This window comes from Lissotriton vulgaris, chromosome 12, assembly GCF_964263255.1.
Source record: "Lissotriton vulgaris chromosome 12, aLisVul1.2, whole genome shotgun sequence".
Taxonomy (NCBI): domain Eukaryota; kingdom Metazoa; phylum Chordata; class Amphibia; order Caudata; family Salamandridae; genus Lissotriton; species Lissotriton vulgaris.
In genome coordinates this window covers 711,431,955-711,452,455 of record NC_141700.1, presented here as the reverse complement: position 1 = coordinate 711,452,455, position 20,501 = coordinate 711,431,955, and the positions used below count along the sequence as shown (strand labels likewise).

The following is a 20,501-nucleotide window of genomic DNA, read 5'->3' as shown; positions in this document are numbered from 1 at the left end:
TTGTCATTGAACCCTTTTAAAATCTTTGTTGTGTGATACTTTGTGTATTTTTAATAATCACTCACCTCTTAGCTCACGAACAGCGGATTTAGCGCTGCAACGCTTGATACTCTCACATCGCCATTCCCGAGGGCGAGGCGCGACGTAAGACACGCCCACCTCACCTGGCCACGCCCCCTGATACGGGTATAAATAGTGCGCGCAGCTGGATAGCGCGACACTAAGAACCACGAGTCTCCTGAGGCGGAAGCCGGGAGTGAGCTTGTCATTGAACCCTTTTAAAATCTTTGTTGTGTGATACTTTGTGTATTTTTAATAATCACTCACCTCTTAGCTCACGAACAGCGGATTTAGCGCTGCAACGCTTGATACTCTCACATCGCCATTCCCGAGGGCGAGGCGCGACGTAAGACACGCCCACCTCACCTGGCCACGCCCCCGTGACGCCCCTTTCCCACAGCATAAACCATGTGTCTCGCCAGGAAGCGCAGCGGACGGGCGCAGCGGGCGCGCCGTCAGCGCGCCGAAGGCGCGCCAAAGGCAAGCCCGTCTGGGCCCAGACGGCCTTAGGCCCAGCCACTATGCCCAATCCGCAAAACCGCATCTCATACTCCAGAGGTTCACTGCTTGCCTGGAACCTGGAAAAACATCCCCAGTGTAAATATGTCCACAAGGAAGACAACCCCTTTGTAGGATGCACCCTCTGCAACAGACCAGAGGAAACGGAATGCCAGCAAGGACTCCGGCTCGGCCTTCTGAATTGCAGATCCTTAGTTAAACATGCCCACGAAATCAACATCCTCGTCCAGGACTCTATGCTGGATTTACTGTTTCTGACGGAAACTTGGTTGACCCCGCACAGTGACTTCGATGTGGCTAATGCAACACCCCCTGGTTATCAAATATGTTGCTTAAATAGACCAATTGGTAGAGGTGGCGGATTAGCCATACTCTACAAAAACCACCTCAAATGCAGAATCGAGTCCGGAACTGTCAAAGATTGCGAGAACTGCCACTTCACTATCCAGATCTCGCCATCTTCCTCCCTTTCGGGGCTGTTGGTGTACCGGCCACCAGGCACTCTAGGCAAATTCACCAATACCTTGATGGACCACATCTTACTCAAGACTACCTCAGTCTTCAACTTCCTCCTATTAGGGGACCTTAACATGCACTTTCTGGACCCCACTGACAAAGCCGCAGCAAACCTGCTCGCTGACCTCGCTACAGCTGACCTCCATCTGCAAAACCCTAAAGCCACCCATGAGAAAGGTCAGCTCTTGGACCCCATATTCTCCAACGTCGGGAACCTGTACGCCCAAGACCCCACTCCCCTACCGTGGACTGACCATATGCTGATCCTCATGCACTGGTCACTCGAAATGACACCAGCGCTCAAACATAAAACAAGGATACAAGCCAGACGATGGCACAAGTTATTACCTGAGGAATGGGAGACTAAATTACGCGATACCATCGCCCCCTTGTCCACGGACCCTAACACCGCGAACAGAGAATTCATGGACTGGCTAGTCCGACCCCTAGACAGCTCCATTCCTTTGACCAGCACTCTCAAACACGTCAAAAGACTTAGCCCCGCTCCCTGGTACACACCCGCCCTTACTGCCCTGAAAAAACTATGCAAAAAGTCAGAACGCACGTGGAGAAAAAGCAAATCAACAGAAGAGAAAAGTGCATACCACTACTCCATGAAAGCATACAAACGAGCCCTACAAGATGCCAAAAGGACTTACTATGAGGAAAGAATAAAAGACTCCTCCTGTTCATCCAAGGAGACCTTTTCAATTCTCAAAGAACTCCTTCATGTCCCGGACCCCCCTCAGAAACCCATGGACCCCAAAGCCGCTGAGGAAAAATGTGCTAAGCTGGCCTCCTTCTTCAACGATAAAATTAAAAAAATTCTCACCTCCCTCCCGCCCGCCAACTCTGACTCCTCAGAGAGAGTCGAGGAGCTGATGCCCCCCGCCAACACACCCTTTTTGGAGTCACTTGGCCCAGTTACAGAACAGGAAGTAAGGGCCATACTCACCTCAACCAAGAGCGGAGCTCCTAGCGACCCTGTCCCCATACGCTTCGCAAAAAACATCACGCAGACCATAGTTCCCCAACTGACAGCCCTGATCAATATCTCGTTGGAACAGGGAGAGGTCCCTTCCAACTGGAAGGAAGCTGTCGTCAAAGCGCTCCTCAAGAAACCGTCGCTCCACCCCACAGACCTGTCCAACTACAGACCTATCTCACTCCTCCCGTGGATAGGTAAAGTTGCAGAGAAACTCGTGAACAAAGAGCTGTCCCACTACCTCGAGTCAAACCATCTCCTCAACGACTCACAGACAGGCTTTAGACCAGGTCAGGGCACGGACACTGCTCTCCTCGTAGCCGTAGAAAGAACTAGGGAAATCATCGACACAGGAGGATCAGTGGCAGTGGTCTTCCTAGACCTAAGTGCGGCCTTTGACACGGTCAGTCACCAGGTCCTAACCCACCGTCTCGAGAATATTGGGGTTAAGGGCAGAGCACTGAAGTGGCTATCGTCCTTTCTCTCCCGACGTTCCTACCAAGTATGGGAAGGCGAAAGCCGCTCCTCCTCGATCCCCCTCCAGTGTGGTGTGCCTCAGGGCTCTTCCCTGAGCCCTACGTTGTTTAACGTTTACATGGCCCCACTGGAGGAACTCGTCTCACCCTTTGGAGTCACTATCGTCAGCTATGCTGACGATACACAGCTGGTGGTGACACTCTCCCACCCCAAGCTTGAGCCCTCCAACCTCCATGACTGCCTCTCCAGCGTACATAAGTGGATGAGCGACTCCGCTTTGAAGCTAAACGGCTCCAAAACGGAGATCCTGCTCCTAGGACAAAAAACTATGAGCCTCCCCTCTAACATCTGGCCTGCCTGCATGGGGGAACCCCCCACCCCCAAGAAGGAGGTAAAAAGTCTCGGAGTGTGGCTTGAGACGGACCTTACCTTTCGGACCCAGGCAAGAAAGACAGCCGGCATATGCTACGGTCTACTTAAGTCTTGCAGGAAGGTAATCCCACTACTACCTTTCCAGTCGCGTCTCATGCTGATCCAGGGCCTAATTTTATCTAGGCTGGATTACAGCAATGCCATCTACCTGGGCGCCCCTGAATCCACCTTTCAAACCCTGCAAAAAGCCCAAAACGCCGCAGCCCGACTCCTAACAAACACCCCGGCCAGATCATCTGCCAAGCCCGCTCTTAGGAAGCTGCACTGGCTCCCTATCAGGGAAAGGGTCGCTTTCAAGGCCCTCTTTCTTGCCTACAAGGTTCTCCACAATACCGGCCCGCCCATACTTAACAACTGGATCAGTCCCTACAGACCCACGAGAGCGCTTCGCTCGGAGCATGGAAACCTCATCATGATCCCGAAGGTGAAAAAGGCCCGCATAGGTGGCCGCCGCTTCTCGGTTAATACTGGCAAGAAGTGGAATGCACTCCCTTTGAGCATCAGAACAGAACCCAACCTTCTTCGGTTCAGAAAAGCACTCAAAACCCTACTCTTTCCCTAATCTGGCATCCCCCTGACTACACCCTCAGTGAGTAACAAGGTTCAGCGCTGGGATACCCATCGGGTGACTACGCGCTCTACAAAACTATAAATAAATAAATAAATAAAATCAGAGTGTCATGTTCGATGTCACAAAAATCAACTGCCATATCAAGAAGATTAGGGGTTCTGGTGAGGCACTGTGTGCTATTCAGGAATTGGGCCGACAGTCTCTGATAGTGTAGATTGACTACATTCCAAAATTCTGTCATCCTGATTCACAGTCTTAGCTTTTTTACTAAGAACCATATAAAATGGCACCACCAATGGTCTCCTGGATAGTTCTTGTGTGTGCCCAGTGTACCTAAGTCACCTTTAAACATAAACGTCTGTGGTGATAGGGATGAATCTTTTCAGCATTATAGGGAGCACATATCTTTCTATGTAGGTTGTTCAAGCTTGAAAATTTAAAAGGATACCCCACTACAGTTACTCCTTCTCTGAATTCCATTCACACAATGTAGTTAATATTCCTGCTAATTGCAGACATGCTCTTACAGCACATTTAACATTAAATGGGTTACCCAATGGGGATGGAGATGTTACCTTCATTTTTGAGGCTCACAAAGCTTATAAAATCTGAAGTATTTTATTTATGGGAAACTTTTCCAGCAGTAGATGCTAATACAAACATTTCACACATGTGATCAAGCTGCCTTACCAGGCCAATACAGAGCTTATAATGACTTAGAAATAGCATTAACATTTCAGGAAAATCAACATTGGTTCCAAGGTGCTCTACCACATGTATTACAAAACATGCAACCTAGTCTCATCAGTAATGACAGGATTACAAGGCCAGTCATAGCTGCTTATACACCATTCCCAAGTTTAGGACCACTAATTGCAGGTGTATTACTGTCAAAACCCTCAATTCTCCACAGGAAGAGAATGGGTGTAGGCTCCCAAAGCCCACCTTCCAGTACCACCAGCCTATACTTGATCTAATGTCACCAGCAAGGGGGAAAGGGGACTGGGATAGAGAAGAGACAACTCCTATCTGACAGGTGGACTCACTCTCACAGGATTCGTCTGTTTCACTGTTACTTCAGTATAGTTGTGCCGTCTTCCACATGAGGAAAATCCTGGATTATAAATGTTAACACATTATAATTGATCTTCTAACTAAGATTGGTTCATTGCTAATTCTGTATGTCATAGATAACATCATACCTAGTTTATTGGAGGTATTGCGTCTCTCCTGAATAATGAACAATTACAGTCTTACAATTTGGTCTCTACTTTTGCTGTTGATGGACTCAACAATAGTTCAAATATCTGCAATGTTATTTCAATCTTCCTTTGCAATTTGATCGGTTCTTTGCATCTTTAACAACTTTAGTCTTTTCCTTGAAGTCTTGGCTAAATCTTACTTAGTATGGAGGAATTGAACTTTGACCCTCTGCATATGTCTTATATTCATTTTTGAATGAGGATACTCCAATACAAATAAAAGAACTAGGATAGAAAGATAGAGAAGGGAAAACAAGAGGGAAGACGCCCCGAAGGTAACTATATTTAGAGAAACCGTCGTCACGTACCAAATTAATACTAATCGACAGTCAGACTTCAATTGCAGTGAGTCTTAGAATCAGCTTGTTTCCTATGACTTTTGAAATAATCAAACATCAACAATACCCGAAACAATGTCTGCAATTTATCACTCTGAATCAATGAATAGTAAAACTGACTCATGCGACCTCTATGAATCGAATTCAGCAGCACTGAAGAACCTGAGCCACAGATGCCACTCAATACCTTGTTCCGTCTTCACAGACGACTCTGCTGAAGACTGAGCAGTTGAGATGCGGCTGAACAGATCTGGACTCTTCTTTCACCTGCCATCTTTAGAGATATATCTAAGCAGCTTCATTCACAGATGTGCAGATCACTGTCACTGTCCCGCCTTCCAGGAAGTTAATTCTGTCGTTGTGCTGTACTCGACCACTTCTCCACCTACCAGGAAGACAATTCTGGAAGTGCTCCGATCACGATCTCTTCTTCTATTTTCCAATAATTATTTACAAATGAAAATAGGAAGAAGGAGCTCATCCTTTTGTTTTATAATACGAAAACGGAGGAGATGTCAGTTTTAACATTTATCTCCCTTCAAAATCAAATTGAAGTGCACAGCATAGAATTTTAACAGGGCAAAACAAATGAATTCTAAGAATACCAGATGCCTTATGATCCTGAACTAAAACAGCGGCCACCTTGAAGTAACTATCCTACCCCTACACAGGCTATTGTTTCCCAATGATTGATCACAGGACATCTGAAACAAATTTGCTTTTTCTTAGAACCACCAACCCTCCTCATATCTTTCCTTACTACAGTATTGACCCCTCACAGTCCTGATAATTACGTACACTATACAATGTTCTAGTTAGAGATGCTTAACACAATGTGTTATGTGCACAATACCAACTGCCCCAGCGAGGGCTGTTCAAGCTGCCAGCCACAGTTATCTGTGCCTGCGATGAGCCCAGTAAATGTAAATATTAAGTTGAGGTGGTAGACCAGGAGCGCGATTTACCAAACGTTTTTAGCAGAAAAATGTGCGTCTACAGTTTGATATAATTTGGAGACCAGACCACATAAGCCTAAGCTTAAAGTAGTTCTGAAAAGGACAATAACAAACAAGTACCCAAGTCTTCTAAAAAGAAAATCTGGGACAAACAGATCTCTGCCACCCAAGACCTCTGATAAACGCTAGAATTTTTGTATCCTTGATACATTAAAATAGACTGATAGGTGTCAGTACACTGATAAACATCCTTCTTGTTCCTTTCATGACTCATTGGACAAATAATCTGAGAAAGGGAAGCGATCAGAGCAGACAGGAAGAGTATGTGAAACTGAAAAAGGACTTACAATGCTCATGTGGCATCAGCATAAAAAAGGAAGAGAAACTTCCACAACAAAGACTCCAATTTAAACAGAAGAAGGCTGCAAGCATTTTGGCTAAATAGGCCACACATATTGAGATCTTTCCTTCAGAACAAGACGTGGGCAGTGATTCTGATAGACAGCATGGCAGAGGTCACAACAGTTTGCCGGAATTTTCAAGAGTTTCTGGATGTAACAGAAATGGACGACTTTATTGAAGTTAAAATCCCCAGATCAGTGAGTCAGCCATTCGGATAGACTTTACAAATTAAACATGCAGATTGAGGGTGACATAATGCGGCCTATTAAAGTAATATTCTAGGAAAATGTAACACTTAGTTTAGACATTTTCTTGGCACAAGTTGATTGGCCACTGGAGTTTGTAAGAACTGCCCCACAAGGAGAGGAAATAATTTAACAGTCTTTCTCTGTGTTTGTCCTTGAAGAGGTTAAACAAGTGTATGCAGTAGAATGGGCTCTTGTACAAGCCACAGCATTACACCGCAACCATGTAGGCTGGGATAAGAAGTCACCTTATCACGTTATGCCCATAAAGTCAAGCTCACAAGTGCAACTAGAATACTAAATTAAACATGAAGCAAAAGCTCTTGTGAAAGAAATTCTCTCACAATTAGAGTACCAGGGAATAGTTAAATCCTGTGTATCTCCTATGATTAATCCCTTATTTCTGGTAGCTAACCAGATCAGTCTTATAGCATAGTCTTAGACTACAAATATTTAAACAGTCAGAAACGTACATTTTCAATTCAGCATTCATACAGTACGGCTTTAATGAACAACATAGTCCATAAAAAACACAAAACAACGTTGAGTATTTCCAATGCTTTTTTCAGCCAAAACATAGATCCTGAAAGCAGAGATCTAACAGCATTCTCCGCACTAGGCTCACAAAGCTGCTTCTATTGGCTTTGTAAGGGTTATAGGATCAGTTCTGGATTGTTTGCTGCCCAAGCAACATCAGTTCTACATGATGTTGTCCCGGAAGCATTGTCCTATGTCCTTGAAATATATCCAATGGATGGAACACACATTTAGCCAGAGAAGATCCCATTGTTTTGGGTTGTGCTGATCAAGGCTACAAATTCAATTGCAAGTAAACAAAAATTGCCTTTCTCAGTGTCCCATTGTTAGGATACAAATTATCAAATGAGAACAAGAGCCTGGCAACACATTTCTTAGATACATGTGTTGTTCACAAGCTCCAAACACCATTAGCAAATTAGTGGAGAGGTGTGGCTCACTGGTTAATTTCTTCTCATTATTTTCTCTTTCTATGTGTGCTGCATTCTGAGGAATAAACCTCTTAGGAATGTTTCTGTACATGAATGCGCCCTTCCTACACAGAAATAATCCTGTCCACAACACAGGTACCCTTGCATCATGGTGCAAGGGGGTCTGCCTTAGCGCCAGCACGGGCAGAAAGGACAGGAATGCAGCATATTGAATAAATACAGTGCCTTCCTGCCCTTTCACGTTGCATAAGGCAGCACATCAGAATGACTTCCCCCACTGCCCAATGCCAACCCCACATAAATAAGGGCAATAATATATACTGATGTCTCAGCCCAGCTGCTATAGGCACCAAACACCTATACTCGGCGGTCTGCGCCTCAGTACATGGTGTCATGATGGATGGAAAATTCCATCCTAAAAAAATTTACACAGTCCGTAGGGGTTTGTACTGTACAATTGGCTGAAGAAAAACATTGATTCTGGCACTAGAAAATACGGCTCCTGAATTTCCCACACTTATAGTGTGCGATTTGTATTATTATGTCCAGTCTTTTAATAAAGATATACATTAATGGCACATGAATGGATTCAGAGTCTCAAAGGCAAATACTAAAAAGTACAAGCGGCTTTGTGGGAAGGTGGCAAAACTTAAAGACAGTTTGGCACAAGTTCATGTGATACTCACATTGAGTCATCAGAGTGTTGGACTACACACAAGGAATTGTTCCCATATGAGGGTCAATGAAATCAAGGCTGCAGTTAATGTGTTGCACAACTGCACCCCTCTACCTAAAAAATATCTAGCAAAATATTTCCTTAACTTAAGAGCCAAAACTATTCCTTTTGCTACCATCCCTTGGGTCACTAATCATAACATTTCCAACCAAGACCACATACTTTAATTTATAATAGCTGCCCATGAGGATGTAGCATCTGCCCACGCTGGTGTGGCTACCACAGTTTCTCTACTACAGAAGCACTATTGATGCCATGGTCTGTGCAAGCAAACAAAACAATAAATCCTTAGCTCCACCAAGGTGCGTGCACCACAGACTCTCCTCTTACTTTCAAACAAACCACTCCAATGTGTGTACTTAGATCATTGCAATCCTACAAATTCAGATGGTGCATTTCAATTAATTCTGCTTGCTGTAGATTCTGGCTCCATATTCCTATTGTTGTGGTCACAACAATTGGCTAAATCATGAATTGCTGAGCTGTTTCTGAAAAGAGGGGGAATGTATGTGCCAAGAGATGGGATGGATATTGTTAGTGTCAAGAAGAATTACCCCTGGGTATCCATTTTGTTGGATTTAATGCTCTCACACACCTTTGCAGGTGTCATGCTTCATCATTTGGGCCAGCTCCTCGTTAGGTTGGCGGTGCAATACCCAACGGGCAACACCTCAAAGAGGGGATCTTTAGCTGAGATCTTTTTCCAACAGCCGTGTAGGTGAAGTGCGAGTGTGGGACCAGTGAAGGATGTAGACATTACAAGGTGATTAAAATAAAGCTAGGGGTACCAAGGAATGATTCATTCTGGCGGTCCGCTGCTTTAATTAAAAAGAGAATCTGGAAGGTATGTCTGGATTATTATGCTTCCGGAGATCTTCCAGAGTGTGCTAATGTCCGGTCAACATGTTTCTCGCTAATGTTTACTAACAGGTGATTCTTCAGGACCAATGGAACTATTTAGCAGGTATCTACGGAGTGACTGGCTACAGGAATCCCTCATGTATTATGAGTGTACACTAGTATGAGTTAAAACCATGAAATAACTGGAAAAACGGGGGGATTAGTTGTATCCCTATGTTACCGTTCTTCCGTGAATAGCCTGTGTTAAGCTGTCATTACCTAAAAAGTGTAATATTCAGATAACAACAGTATCCAGCGGATAAAGCTTCAGGTTAGGTCTTCCACCGCAAGGTTGGGAGTTCCTGAGCTACTCGTCTAGCGCCGACCCCTCGCCGCTGGATCCGGGTGGAGGTTGAATTGGCTGACACTCAGACTGTTAGTAGAGATTTGCAAGACTTGATTAGCACATATGCAGGAGCTGCATTCCACTTGGACCAGGGCTCTGCTTTTGCCTCCAAGGCTTACCTGGATACTAGGGGATTCCTGAGTGTTGCTGTGTATTATTCCTCACCATATCATGCAGACCAAAACTCGATAGATGGATAGAAAAAACTGTGAATTAAAGCTATCTTTAACAGTTAGAGTATTAGGTCTACCAACAAAGAAGGGGGTCAGAGTTTTAAAGGTCCAGCACCAAACGTCACTACTTGTAAAGCCTATTGAAACTACATTGTATCTTGGTGTGATGGGTCTAGGATGTGACCCACATGCATCCCAAAAGGGTGGGTACAAACCACCACTATCCAAGACTAACGATTGACCCTGCACCTGAGAAAGATATCCTATTACATTATATTTTACAGTAAAAAAATACATTAATAAATAGCTTTCCAGATGAAGATAACAGATGGATGTGTTTCTTGATTGTAGTCAAAATTAATCCAATGGGAGCATTACATAATCTACCTAAGTGATCCTTGGGTGGCCAGACCCCATATAAAGTCTTGTTTGGCATCCAGATGTAAGTTCCATACCTTGACAGTACTGGCACAGTGGCGGCAGATACACCTTTTGACATGAACGTTTCACTATCTTAAAGGAATTCCAAGGCTTCCAGGATGAGCGGTCTAATGAACTTTCCAAACATTGTGCCATTGATGGAGTGAAGGAGCAACCAGCACCTTCTGGCTAGATTCCTAAAGGTTGGGATCTAATTTGAGAGAAGTTTGCACTAAAGGTGTTTGTCCCATCATACTGTACACTGGTGCAAATCCTTGGCATCCAATGTCCAAGAACCATGATTTTACCAGGGCTTGCTGGCTGTAAAGAACTGTCTCCATTGATCAAGTTAAAAAACATTATGTGACCTGTATTACACAGTAGGCAGTAAGGATTCCTGGGCAGTTCTGTTACCCCTCTCAGTACCTGCAGGAACTTCCTCAACACATTTTCAGCTATACCAATGTTGTTTCCCTCACTGCTAGGCAGGGCTGAAAATGGACTAATGTTGATTTCAGTTACTGCTACAAATACAAGCCATACATCAAATGTGAGTATACAACTTGGTACAGCTACTTCTGTCAGCAGAGGGGCTTATTTACAACAAGAGGGCTATGCACTGCAAGCAATTTAGCTGTGCTGCCGCATTTAAAAAACACAGTTATGTGCCATATTTACAAGAATACGGCGCACCCCTGTATGTTCCCCGTACGCTGGTGCAAAAAAAGCTGCCTAGCGCCAGCACAAGCACCCTTGCACCATGGTGCAAGGGCATCTGCATTGCAGGGGTGATTCTGTTTGTGCAGGAAGGGACACCATACTGCACAAAAAAGAATTATTAATGGAATGTTGCTCCTTCTATGTGTGCTGGAGTGAAGCACACATAGAATCAGCAAAAAACTAGGATGAATAAAAGTATTCTCCTTGTTGCTCCACTGTAATGCATCCTTTTAAAAGTTGTTAGATTTTGGCGCTGCCTCTGATTTACAAATCCTTGTATATCTGGGGCAATGGCAAAAAACAATGGGTGTTGCCTGGGAATGCCCACAGCAGCACCAATTGCACGCCCCCTTGCTGCAGAAAACTACAACGAGGAGGGCCATATTTACAGGCTGCATTAAGCCAACTTAGAGCTGCCTTGTAAATATGGAACAGGGTATTGCACCACCGGAGCATTGGAAAAAGTGATACTCCTATGGTGCAAATGCCCTTGTAAATATGCAACAAAGTTGTTTATGATAAACCATCTTTGAAGGTGTCTACCCATTCTCTCTTGCCTACTATGGCTCCTAATTTCAACAGACTGCTTCTGGTTACTTTGTCTATGCTTATGACTTCTCTTCTGATTCTTCTCACACTTCAATACAATACAGTATGTGACTTTCTTTTTGGCCTGAAATCACTTATCTGGTCTTTCCATGGCTTTGGATTACCATGTAATTGCTTTTCCTTCTTCTTTGGACTGGATTTCTGATTGTTTTCATCTTGATAATAAATGGACAAAAACTCCCAGAACGCTCTAATGCAGAACTGGTGTAGAGGTGTTAAAACCTCATCTGTCTTCACACAAAGTAGGAAGAGACATGTCCCTTGATAACATTCCTGCTTTTCTATTACTCAATGGAATTGTTTGGCATGAGGTCGAAAATAATATTTCTGGTCCTCCAGAGACTCTGCAGATTCCTTATGTCTTTTAGGTTGGGATCAGGGACGTGATTACCCCTGTTTTTATTCTGATGATTGGGATGTAAAAAATAGTTACTTCAATGCTCTCAGAGCTTGAATATTATACTGTATTTGATAGTGAAGATATGTACCTTAACTAATTATGAAGAAATGTTTTGTTATCATCACTATGTAAATCAATATGTACACTGAGCTAGTGTCCCACGTACATTTTTCAATTTTACTCAATAAAAATATTTCCCGACTGGTGCCGATTGCTCCAACTGGGTTAAAATTGATTCCAAGAAGCGAAGGTATATAGGATCTGTTTTTTCATGAATTCTTTTAGTTAGGATTCGTTGGTGAATTTTGGCTAAGTGTGCTGTTTGGTTTGCAGTTTCTTGTAGGAATACATTAAGGACTTCAAGTGAGTTTTTTTGATTTGAGATGGCATGTTACACAGGTGCTGGTGATTGGGCAGGATGAACTAATATGTAGAGAGTAGAATTGTTTACGTTTTTCAAATGAATTTGGTCTCATGACATATTTTCTTTTGCAGCTATACCCCTGAAGAAGAGACCAATGTCTCGAAATGCATTGGGTGTGAAGTTAAAAATGTACATTGTGATATTGATTGTAACATTTGAAAGTGTTTAAATGTTATTGGAAAGTATTTTGGATGCAAAAATTCTTCTAAATAAGTTTGTTGAAATATAAAAGTTTATTTTGAAAAAACAAGTGAGAAAATGAATTGAACATTTTATTGCCAGAAATACTCATGTGTTGATGCATGTTGTTGTCCCAGTCACTCTTGTGGGGCTGGGCCTCTAAATTCATTATTACATATGCTCAGTAGGCATTTACACAACATTGCACACGTATCAAAATATCAGTGATATCTGAATCAGAGTGCGCCAGGTACACTATCAATCATCTACTTCTTCCAGGGCAATATCCTGATCTTTATCTTCCACAATTGGCTGTAAAAATGATGTGTTTTTTTTTAAAATAAGATGTTAAATCCTTCAACTAATTCTGGTGACTACAGTGATTTGCATAATAGATAAGTGGTGGTGGCTGTTGCAGCACTCATGTAGACACCACTGTTAAAGAAACATGGTACACATTGTGCAAATTGTGAAACATATACAGGCAAGCACTAAGATAATGACACCATAGAGGTGAAAGGATGTGAGTTGCATGAGGGCACCATGTTTCTACTGAGATCTGTAAACCCTGCTAGATTACCTAGAGAGCTTCAACAATTACCTAATTATGAGGACAGAGTTTTAGAGTTGAATTGTTTGATGAAGCATGGTATGTTTTTCTGAAGAATCATTAGGAACCATGCACAGCTCTTAAAAAATCAATCCCTGTTGTGCAATTTTAATGATTTACCCTTCTTTATTCATAACGCTAATATCAGGGGTACCATTACTTGAAGCAATATCTCTGTGAGGAAATGGAGGCGCATTTCTAGACTGTGATGTTTTCAGTATTTTCTGTAGACTTCAGTAGTGTTTGCCAAACCATTTGAAATCAGTGCTTATCAATGTTTATTCACCAGTCTAACCCTCAAAATAGACAAAAACTGTGTTTTTCCAGTGTTTACAAAACATGTTGTTATGAAGCACATATTTAAATGAAAGTAGAAGTAATGCACGGAATGTAATGTCTTCCTATTGGCAGTGTGTCTCACATCTCATTATAATCTCTCAAATCACATTACCTATCAGACTTGTCTGGTTTACAGAGCTAGTAAATGCACAAAAAGTAAAAGTGTTATATTCAAATGTTTTAATAAATAACTTTCCAAACATACCTGGGGCCATTCACTCCTTACTGCTTATTATAAAAATGTAGAGATGGTTATCCCTGCCAGCAGCATAGTTCCTTGTGAAACCTTTAAAGTAATGAAGGTCACCAGAATAACTTGGATCCCTTCATTCTAAAATGCTCAAAACTTGATTCTTTAAGGATGCTACCACTGCCTCTCTGCTCTCTTTGCTTGACTATATTACAGTTGTGCTTCTGTTGTGTGGACATTCATAGGTGCTAAATATCCGCATGGCAAATGTCTCACTCTGAGTTAGTCCTGACCTTTTAACGGACTTCACATTGCATTCTGGGTCTTGACATTTTGCTGTTAATATCGCAATTATGTGCCCCAAAACACCAGCAGTAAAGTGCAGTTAAGTAAAAAGCCAGGATTAGCTGGAGGCCTCACACATAACTTAGGGGCACCGTGCATCCATGAATTTGATTTATATGTGCATGGTGACAGTAATTTTTTCACAGGCATTTGAACCTGCACCTTGAATTGAATGATTATCGCCTGGTGTGTTTGTCAGTTCACCAGCTATCAATATTGACTTGTTAGAAAAAGGGTCTGATATATCAAAAGGGTTTTACCCATGTTGCGTCTGTAGGTAAATGTGAAATTACATATTGGTCAAAATTCTTATTAGCCAGTTATTTCACTATGGGACCAATTCCGATCCGGGCCGGAAGGACACCGAACGCGATCCGGCCAGAAAAACTACGAGCCGTACGTGTGTATTCCGCCCGACTTGTACAGCTGTACGAGCGAGCATGTACAATGCGAGCTACGTGAAATTCACTGACCGATTCGTTTGCGGGTCCGAACCGCTGCGTACGTCTCGGCCGCAAGCTAACCATGGCGTGCAACGGATGCAATTTATGACCGAGCCAGTATGATGCACGCGTAACACAGCCGATCCCGGCCGGTCCGGCTTGCTAAACGTCCGGGAAGTTTCCTTTGGGGGTCCAGCTCTAGGACTCAGACACAGGGGGAGACCCAAGTGTCTCCCCAACAGAGGCATGTACAGTGTGGATGGCACAAACGCATACCCACTGTAGGGGGGGCACTTGTGCGAGGCGTACCCATTCAGTCAATGGGAGCCCATGTACACGTCGTACGACAGGCTCCCATTGACTTCTATGGGAGTCCGACCGAACCGAGTCCAGCAGCATAAGGCCGCATTGTACTCGCTCGGTCATACTGCAGGACTCTGGCTTGGTCGGAAAACACTCCAGATCCGGCTTGGCCGGAGAGCTTTCCGACCCGAATCGGAATCGGCCCCTATTTAGTGAAATAATTAAGCACTGCCAGAAGATCACATTTTATTTTATTATTTCCATATTCTTTAAAGTGTATGAAATAATTAGATCAGACCTAAAACATGTTCCTAAATCCTACACCTTCTAAGCATAGCAAACTGGAAGAAAGAAAAGGAAAGACATTTTTTTAGTGACATCCCTAAACAACAAAACAAAAAAATCTTTCTTGCTGTTACCTTATATGGCAAAGTTACATTGGTCGGCCCCTTGAGGAAGATATAAAAATGACTCATTCTGTTTGACTTTCCTTTCTTTGAATGGCATTTTAGTTTGCGGTTGTGCAGGTTTTTAACAGTATATATAGGTGCATACCTGTATGGGCTGTTTCCCTTTCATTGGGGATTTCTCAGCTATAATAGGTTTAATGTCTACATGTGGTAGGTTGACTACTGCTGTCCTTGCATTAATCACCCCTCATGGAAAAAGTGATTTGATCTCAGTGGCTTTGAACATAAATTTAGCATTTCTGGGTTCTAACTAGAAATCAGTGCCTCAGACGAGTGCACGAAGTTCAACCAATATGTACTAGCTCAAGAAAAGGCTATCCATTCTGACTCCCTAAGTGGAGTAACATCCACAATTGGCAAAAATCAGGACTGACTAAACCTCGAGACAGCATTCCCTGCTAACCAGTGTTCAACTCTGAACAGATCTAAACATGATTCACACAGATTCTTCGCTCCTAAGAAAGTTTTATACCTGTACATCTGCTGGGGTCTGTTGCGGGGTACTGTACAGCCTAGGACACTGAGATATTATCATACAGTGTCCCAAACAGATTTTTCAAAGAAGGTAACCTGAAAGATTAACAAGGAGACATAAGGCCATGGCATGTGGATTATGAGGGGGTCTCTAAGGCTTTTTCTAATTTTTTCAATAAAAATTCGGAAGTGAACAAGTTGTTCTAGTGGTCGTAGTGGTGGTGGATTCAACAGTTTCAGCATGGCATTAAACAAGTCCAGAAAAGTCTTAAGCATTCTGTTCCTTCTTGAGCTAAAGAGACAAGATACAATAGTATTAGTCAGAGGGTGGATTAATAATGTAGATGAGTTTCTAGACAGACCTTTCTAGCAGTTTAGTCTGGCAAAGTGATGGTCAATGTAAATGGCATGAACAGGTGATTCAAACCAATTGCCTTTACATGTGTCTAAAACCTCCTTAGGGGTGTCATAGGCAACAAGAAGTTGATGGTAGGGCCTGAACAATTTTTTTCAGTTTCAGAGAGAACACTGGGTGGATTCTTGTTCCATGCAGGTATCAAAATCAACAGCTGCAATTCCTTTATTAGAGTTTAGACTCAATTGTGTAGTTTAAACAAATGAAGATGAACCAGGTCATTTGTAGCAAGCCTTTTCATCTGAAAAAAGATAGATGTTTGCTGGTGTTCGCTCAAACACGACTGCTAAAATCATTCTTGTGTATACACCAGAAATCACTTTTGCATAGTACAGGACTGTGCGTCGTCATTTCCCTAGATGAATCCTCACTGCGCCCTTTGTGTCTGGGGTTTAGGGTTCATTAAGCAACATTCTTGCATCCCAAAATAATGTTATTCATATGCCACAAATAAACACTAGTGCCCTCATTTAATGTTTGACCGGTCATCAAATAGAATGGACAACCTCTACTACCCTAGCTATGTATGGCCTGCCAGCATTAGAGATTATCACTTGATCTCATTTATTTTTCCTTAAAATCACTCCTGACTGTCTGGTTAAAAATATAGGGCCTCATTTATGAGGGCTTGCATCAGTTTTGCGCTTCCGATGCGTCACTTTTTGTAACGCATCGGCGGCGTAAAACATGCCTCCTGTTGCGCACTATTTACAAAGTGACGCATCTAAGCAGATGCGTCACTTTGTAAACCCCTGCGCGACATTATACCTGTGTCAGGTATAATCTCTGCAGGTTTGGGGGTTCCCCCGCAAGAAGCCTCGTAGAAGTGACGCAGTGAAATCCATGAGATTTTACTGCGTCACTTCTAGGACGCTGTTGCGTCATAATCTTGCACCTGCCTCACAGCAGGTGTAAGACTGACGCAGGGCATTGCTGGAGTTGCGTCACTTTTGTGACACACTCCAGCAATGCGTCACTTCTGCACTTACAGATACGTCAGAAATACTGACGAATCTGTAACTCCTTGCGACGTGATGCGTCATACATTAAATATTACGAATCAGGTATGTCGCAAGGAGTGCGCACTGAGAAGTGACGCATCGCTGATTTCACGCAGCAATGCGTCATTTCATATAAATGAGGCCCATAGCGACTGTGCATTGACAAAGTCCTAGACCCATCAACTCTTTGTTATCTTTTCCGAAGACAGACCTGCAAGGCTGGGATAAAAAAATCAGAAAAAAAAATTCTAGACACATTTCTTTAAAAGACAAGGGGAGTGTCCCAACAATGGATTTGCTATGGCGCCGAAGATGTGAAAACCATTAGGTGTATTGTTTGTTAATCTTCTTCAAATGCAGTCTTAGGTATTATATTAACAGTTGCCCTGATACCAAAAAAAGATAGACTTAGGATTAAAGAACCTAAGACACAAATGACTATTTTAATGAACTAAAAACACAAGTTGTCTGTCCCAAAAAGACTTGTCCATATTGCTAACGAGTTTGGGATTCATGCTGCCCATGTCACCTGCAGTGATAAGCAACCTTTCAAGCGTGTGACAGGATTTATGCACTGATGGTCTATAAACCACAAATAAAATCCATGCAGTGCTGCAAAAGTGTAAAAAGTAAGTAGCAACAATTCCGTTGACTAGGTGAAACAAACACACTTTGGGCTCCTGTTTTATAAAGATGTTTAGAAATTATTGTAACCCCTGATCCTCATCTAGTAACTTGGATATCAATACTGAAAGTGTAACCCACGGGGTGGCATGTCAGCAGATATGTTTGGCTCTCAGCATTTAAGAAACGAATGCCTCTATAATGAGCAAAAAATGTAGCTGGTGGGACACCAATATGTAAAAAAATTGAATTCGAGCTCTGCATCACTTTGTGTAAACTACTTATTCTAAGTAATCAGACCAATATTTTTCTTTAATAGTCACTATTTCTGTTTCTTCCATTCTCACCATCTGCTCACCATCTGATTATCTTCCCCCTACTATAATACCATTGTGAGTCATTCTATTTTTGACTAGATGGATGCAAAGAAATCCTCTCAGCAGAAATGAGTGTTTGCCTCTTTGCAGAAACTTCACCAAGTACACGGTCAGGATGAATGGGCATTGTTGGAGAAAGATATTTGGAAACCCTTTGTTCTCCCTCAACAAATGTTATGTTTGTGACAGTAGCCTTACGCTGGCAGGCTTGCATGGCCCTGCCACCCCTTTAATAAATCAAGTCATTTGAGAAGATAGATGCAAAATGTTAATCTACTATTTTGTTCATACCTTTAAGTCACCCGAAGTCAATGATTGTGGTTGTGTTCTCTCATAAACATTTGTCTCTTGTTCAAGATTCACCAGACTGCATCAAGTGCCCAGATGACCAATGGTCGAGCAAAAAGCGAGATCAATGCATCCCCAAAACTAATGACTTTCTTTCCTTCAAAGAGCCCTTGGGTTATATCTTGATTGCTGTGGCAACAGCAAGTGCATTAGTGCCTATTGTGATCCTAATCATCTTCTTCAAACATCGAGAGACTCCAATAGTCAAAGCCAACAATCGGACTCTGAGCTGCCTTCTTCTCGTGGCCTTGTCACTCTGCCTTCTCAGCACCTTCCTCTTCCTAGGACACCCCACAGACACCACTTGTATGCTCCGGCAGGTTACCTTCAGCATCCTCTTTGTTATGTGTGTGTCTTGCTTATTGGCCAAGACTGTATTGGTGCTGATGGCCTTTGGAGCCACTTACCCAAACACCACCCTCCGAAGTGGGTTTGGTCCTAAGGTACCAGCCATGATAGTTTTTACTTGCACACTTGTACAGATTCTAATATGTGTTGTCTGGTTGGCTTCATACCCTCCTCATGCTCAACGGAATATGAAGTCCCTGATTGGGAAGGTGGTGATTGAGTGCAATGAAGGCTCCCCCCAAGCCTTTTGGTGTGTCCTGGGATATATGGGGCTCTTGGCTTTTGCTAGTTTCCTGGTTGCGTTTCAAGCTAGAAAGTTGCCTGACAGCTTCAATGAGGCCCAGCTCATCACATTCAGCATGGTGACCTTCTTAACTGTCTGGACTCTGTTTCTTCCAGCCTACCAAAACACCAAAGGGAAGTACATGGTTGCTGTGGAGGTCTTCACCATCATCTCCTCCTCAATGGGGATTGTAGTTTGCATATTTCTTCCCAAGTGTTACATCATTTTGATCCGGCCTGATCTGAACAACAGAAATCACATAAAGGGTAAGCAAAGTCTTTGAGAACATGGAACTAAAAGCATTCGGTCAAGGATTGAAGAAACAAATGGAGAAGAATGTACAACTTCAGAAGAGACACTTGTTTCTTCTAGACATCTCATTTGACAGCGTGCTTGATGCTGAATATCTTGCATATCTTTCTGTTTTGTGCCTAGAATGTTAAACATTGAAAAACAAAATCTTTATATAAAATGGTTGTACAAGTATCCTATTAGAATATTACTTTACTCAGTGACTAATTTGAATGAATAGGCCTGTTGTATCGTGGGCGCCGCACTAGGAGTTTGTATGCTCTTCTATGTGATTTAATGGTATAAATAGTTTAACAAGCTTAAAACATTTAGGTTATAACAGTGATTTCACACAGTTGAAAAATTACATTTCCCAGCACACCAAGCCCCTAAGACTACATTTCCCATGATACTTTTGATGATGCACTAATGGGCTGCATTAATTTGACATTTGTGCAAAACATGGGCTGGTGATCCTATTTCACATTGACTCTGCAGAAGTTGTGGCACCCTGGTGCTCTGCACTTTGAACTAGATACAGCAATTCCATATGAGCATCCAAGAGAAATAATCAGGTTTTTTTTCAATAGACTTGTACATATACGTTTTGTCCTCAAACTTTAATGGCAACAGGCTCCAAACATTTTGATTTATCTTCAACATGATCCCCCGGCCTTCCTTGAGCAGTGATTCTTAACATGTGGTCCTGGGACCCTTGGGACCTCTGGAAGTCAGTAAAGCCTAGTCAGGGGGTCTGTGGATTGTTTAGACAAATATGATGAACAGATTCATGAAGTGTATATAAAAATAAAGCTAAATAATTTTTTTTTATGTTTTGTGATTGTTAAGGAATTTGAAATTGGGGACTAAAAATTAGAGTTGGTATCCTCAGAATAATTTGTGGGATCGCTGAGAGTGTATCAAATAGAATACAGTATGGTGGCTCCAATTTGATTTAGAAATCTGCACCCTTCCTAATAAAATTCATATTTTGATTACTT

At 42.6% G+C, this 20,501-nt stretch overlaps 1 protein-coding gene across 1 annotated transcript in view; it reads left to right on the top strand.

The window, feature by feature from the left end:
* The window catches only part of LOC147678075 (vomeronasal type-2 receptor 26-like), a 66,896-nt gene extending 47,404 nt beyond the window's left edge, over positions 1-19,492 (top strand). Inside the window, exon 3 of the mRNA XM_086945621.1 lies at positions 18,588-19,492. Coding sequence (XP_086801747.1) covers positions 18,588-19,492 — 905 coding nt within the window. The remainder of the gene's footprint in view (positions 1-18,587) is intronic.
* Positions 19,493-20,501: the final 1,009 nt, after the last annotated feature.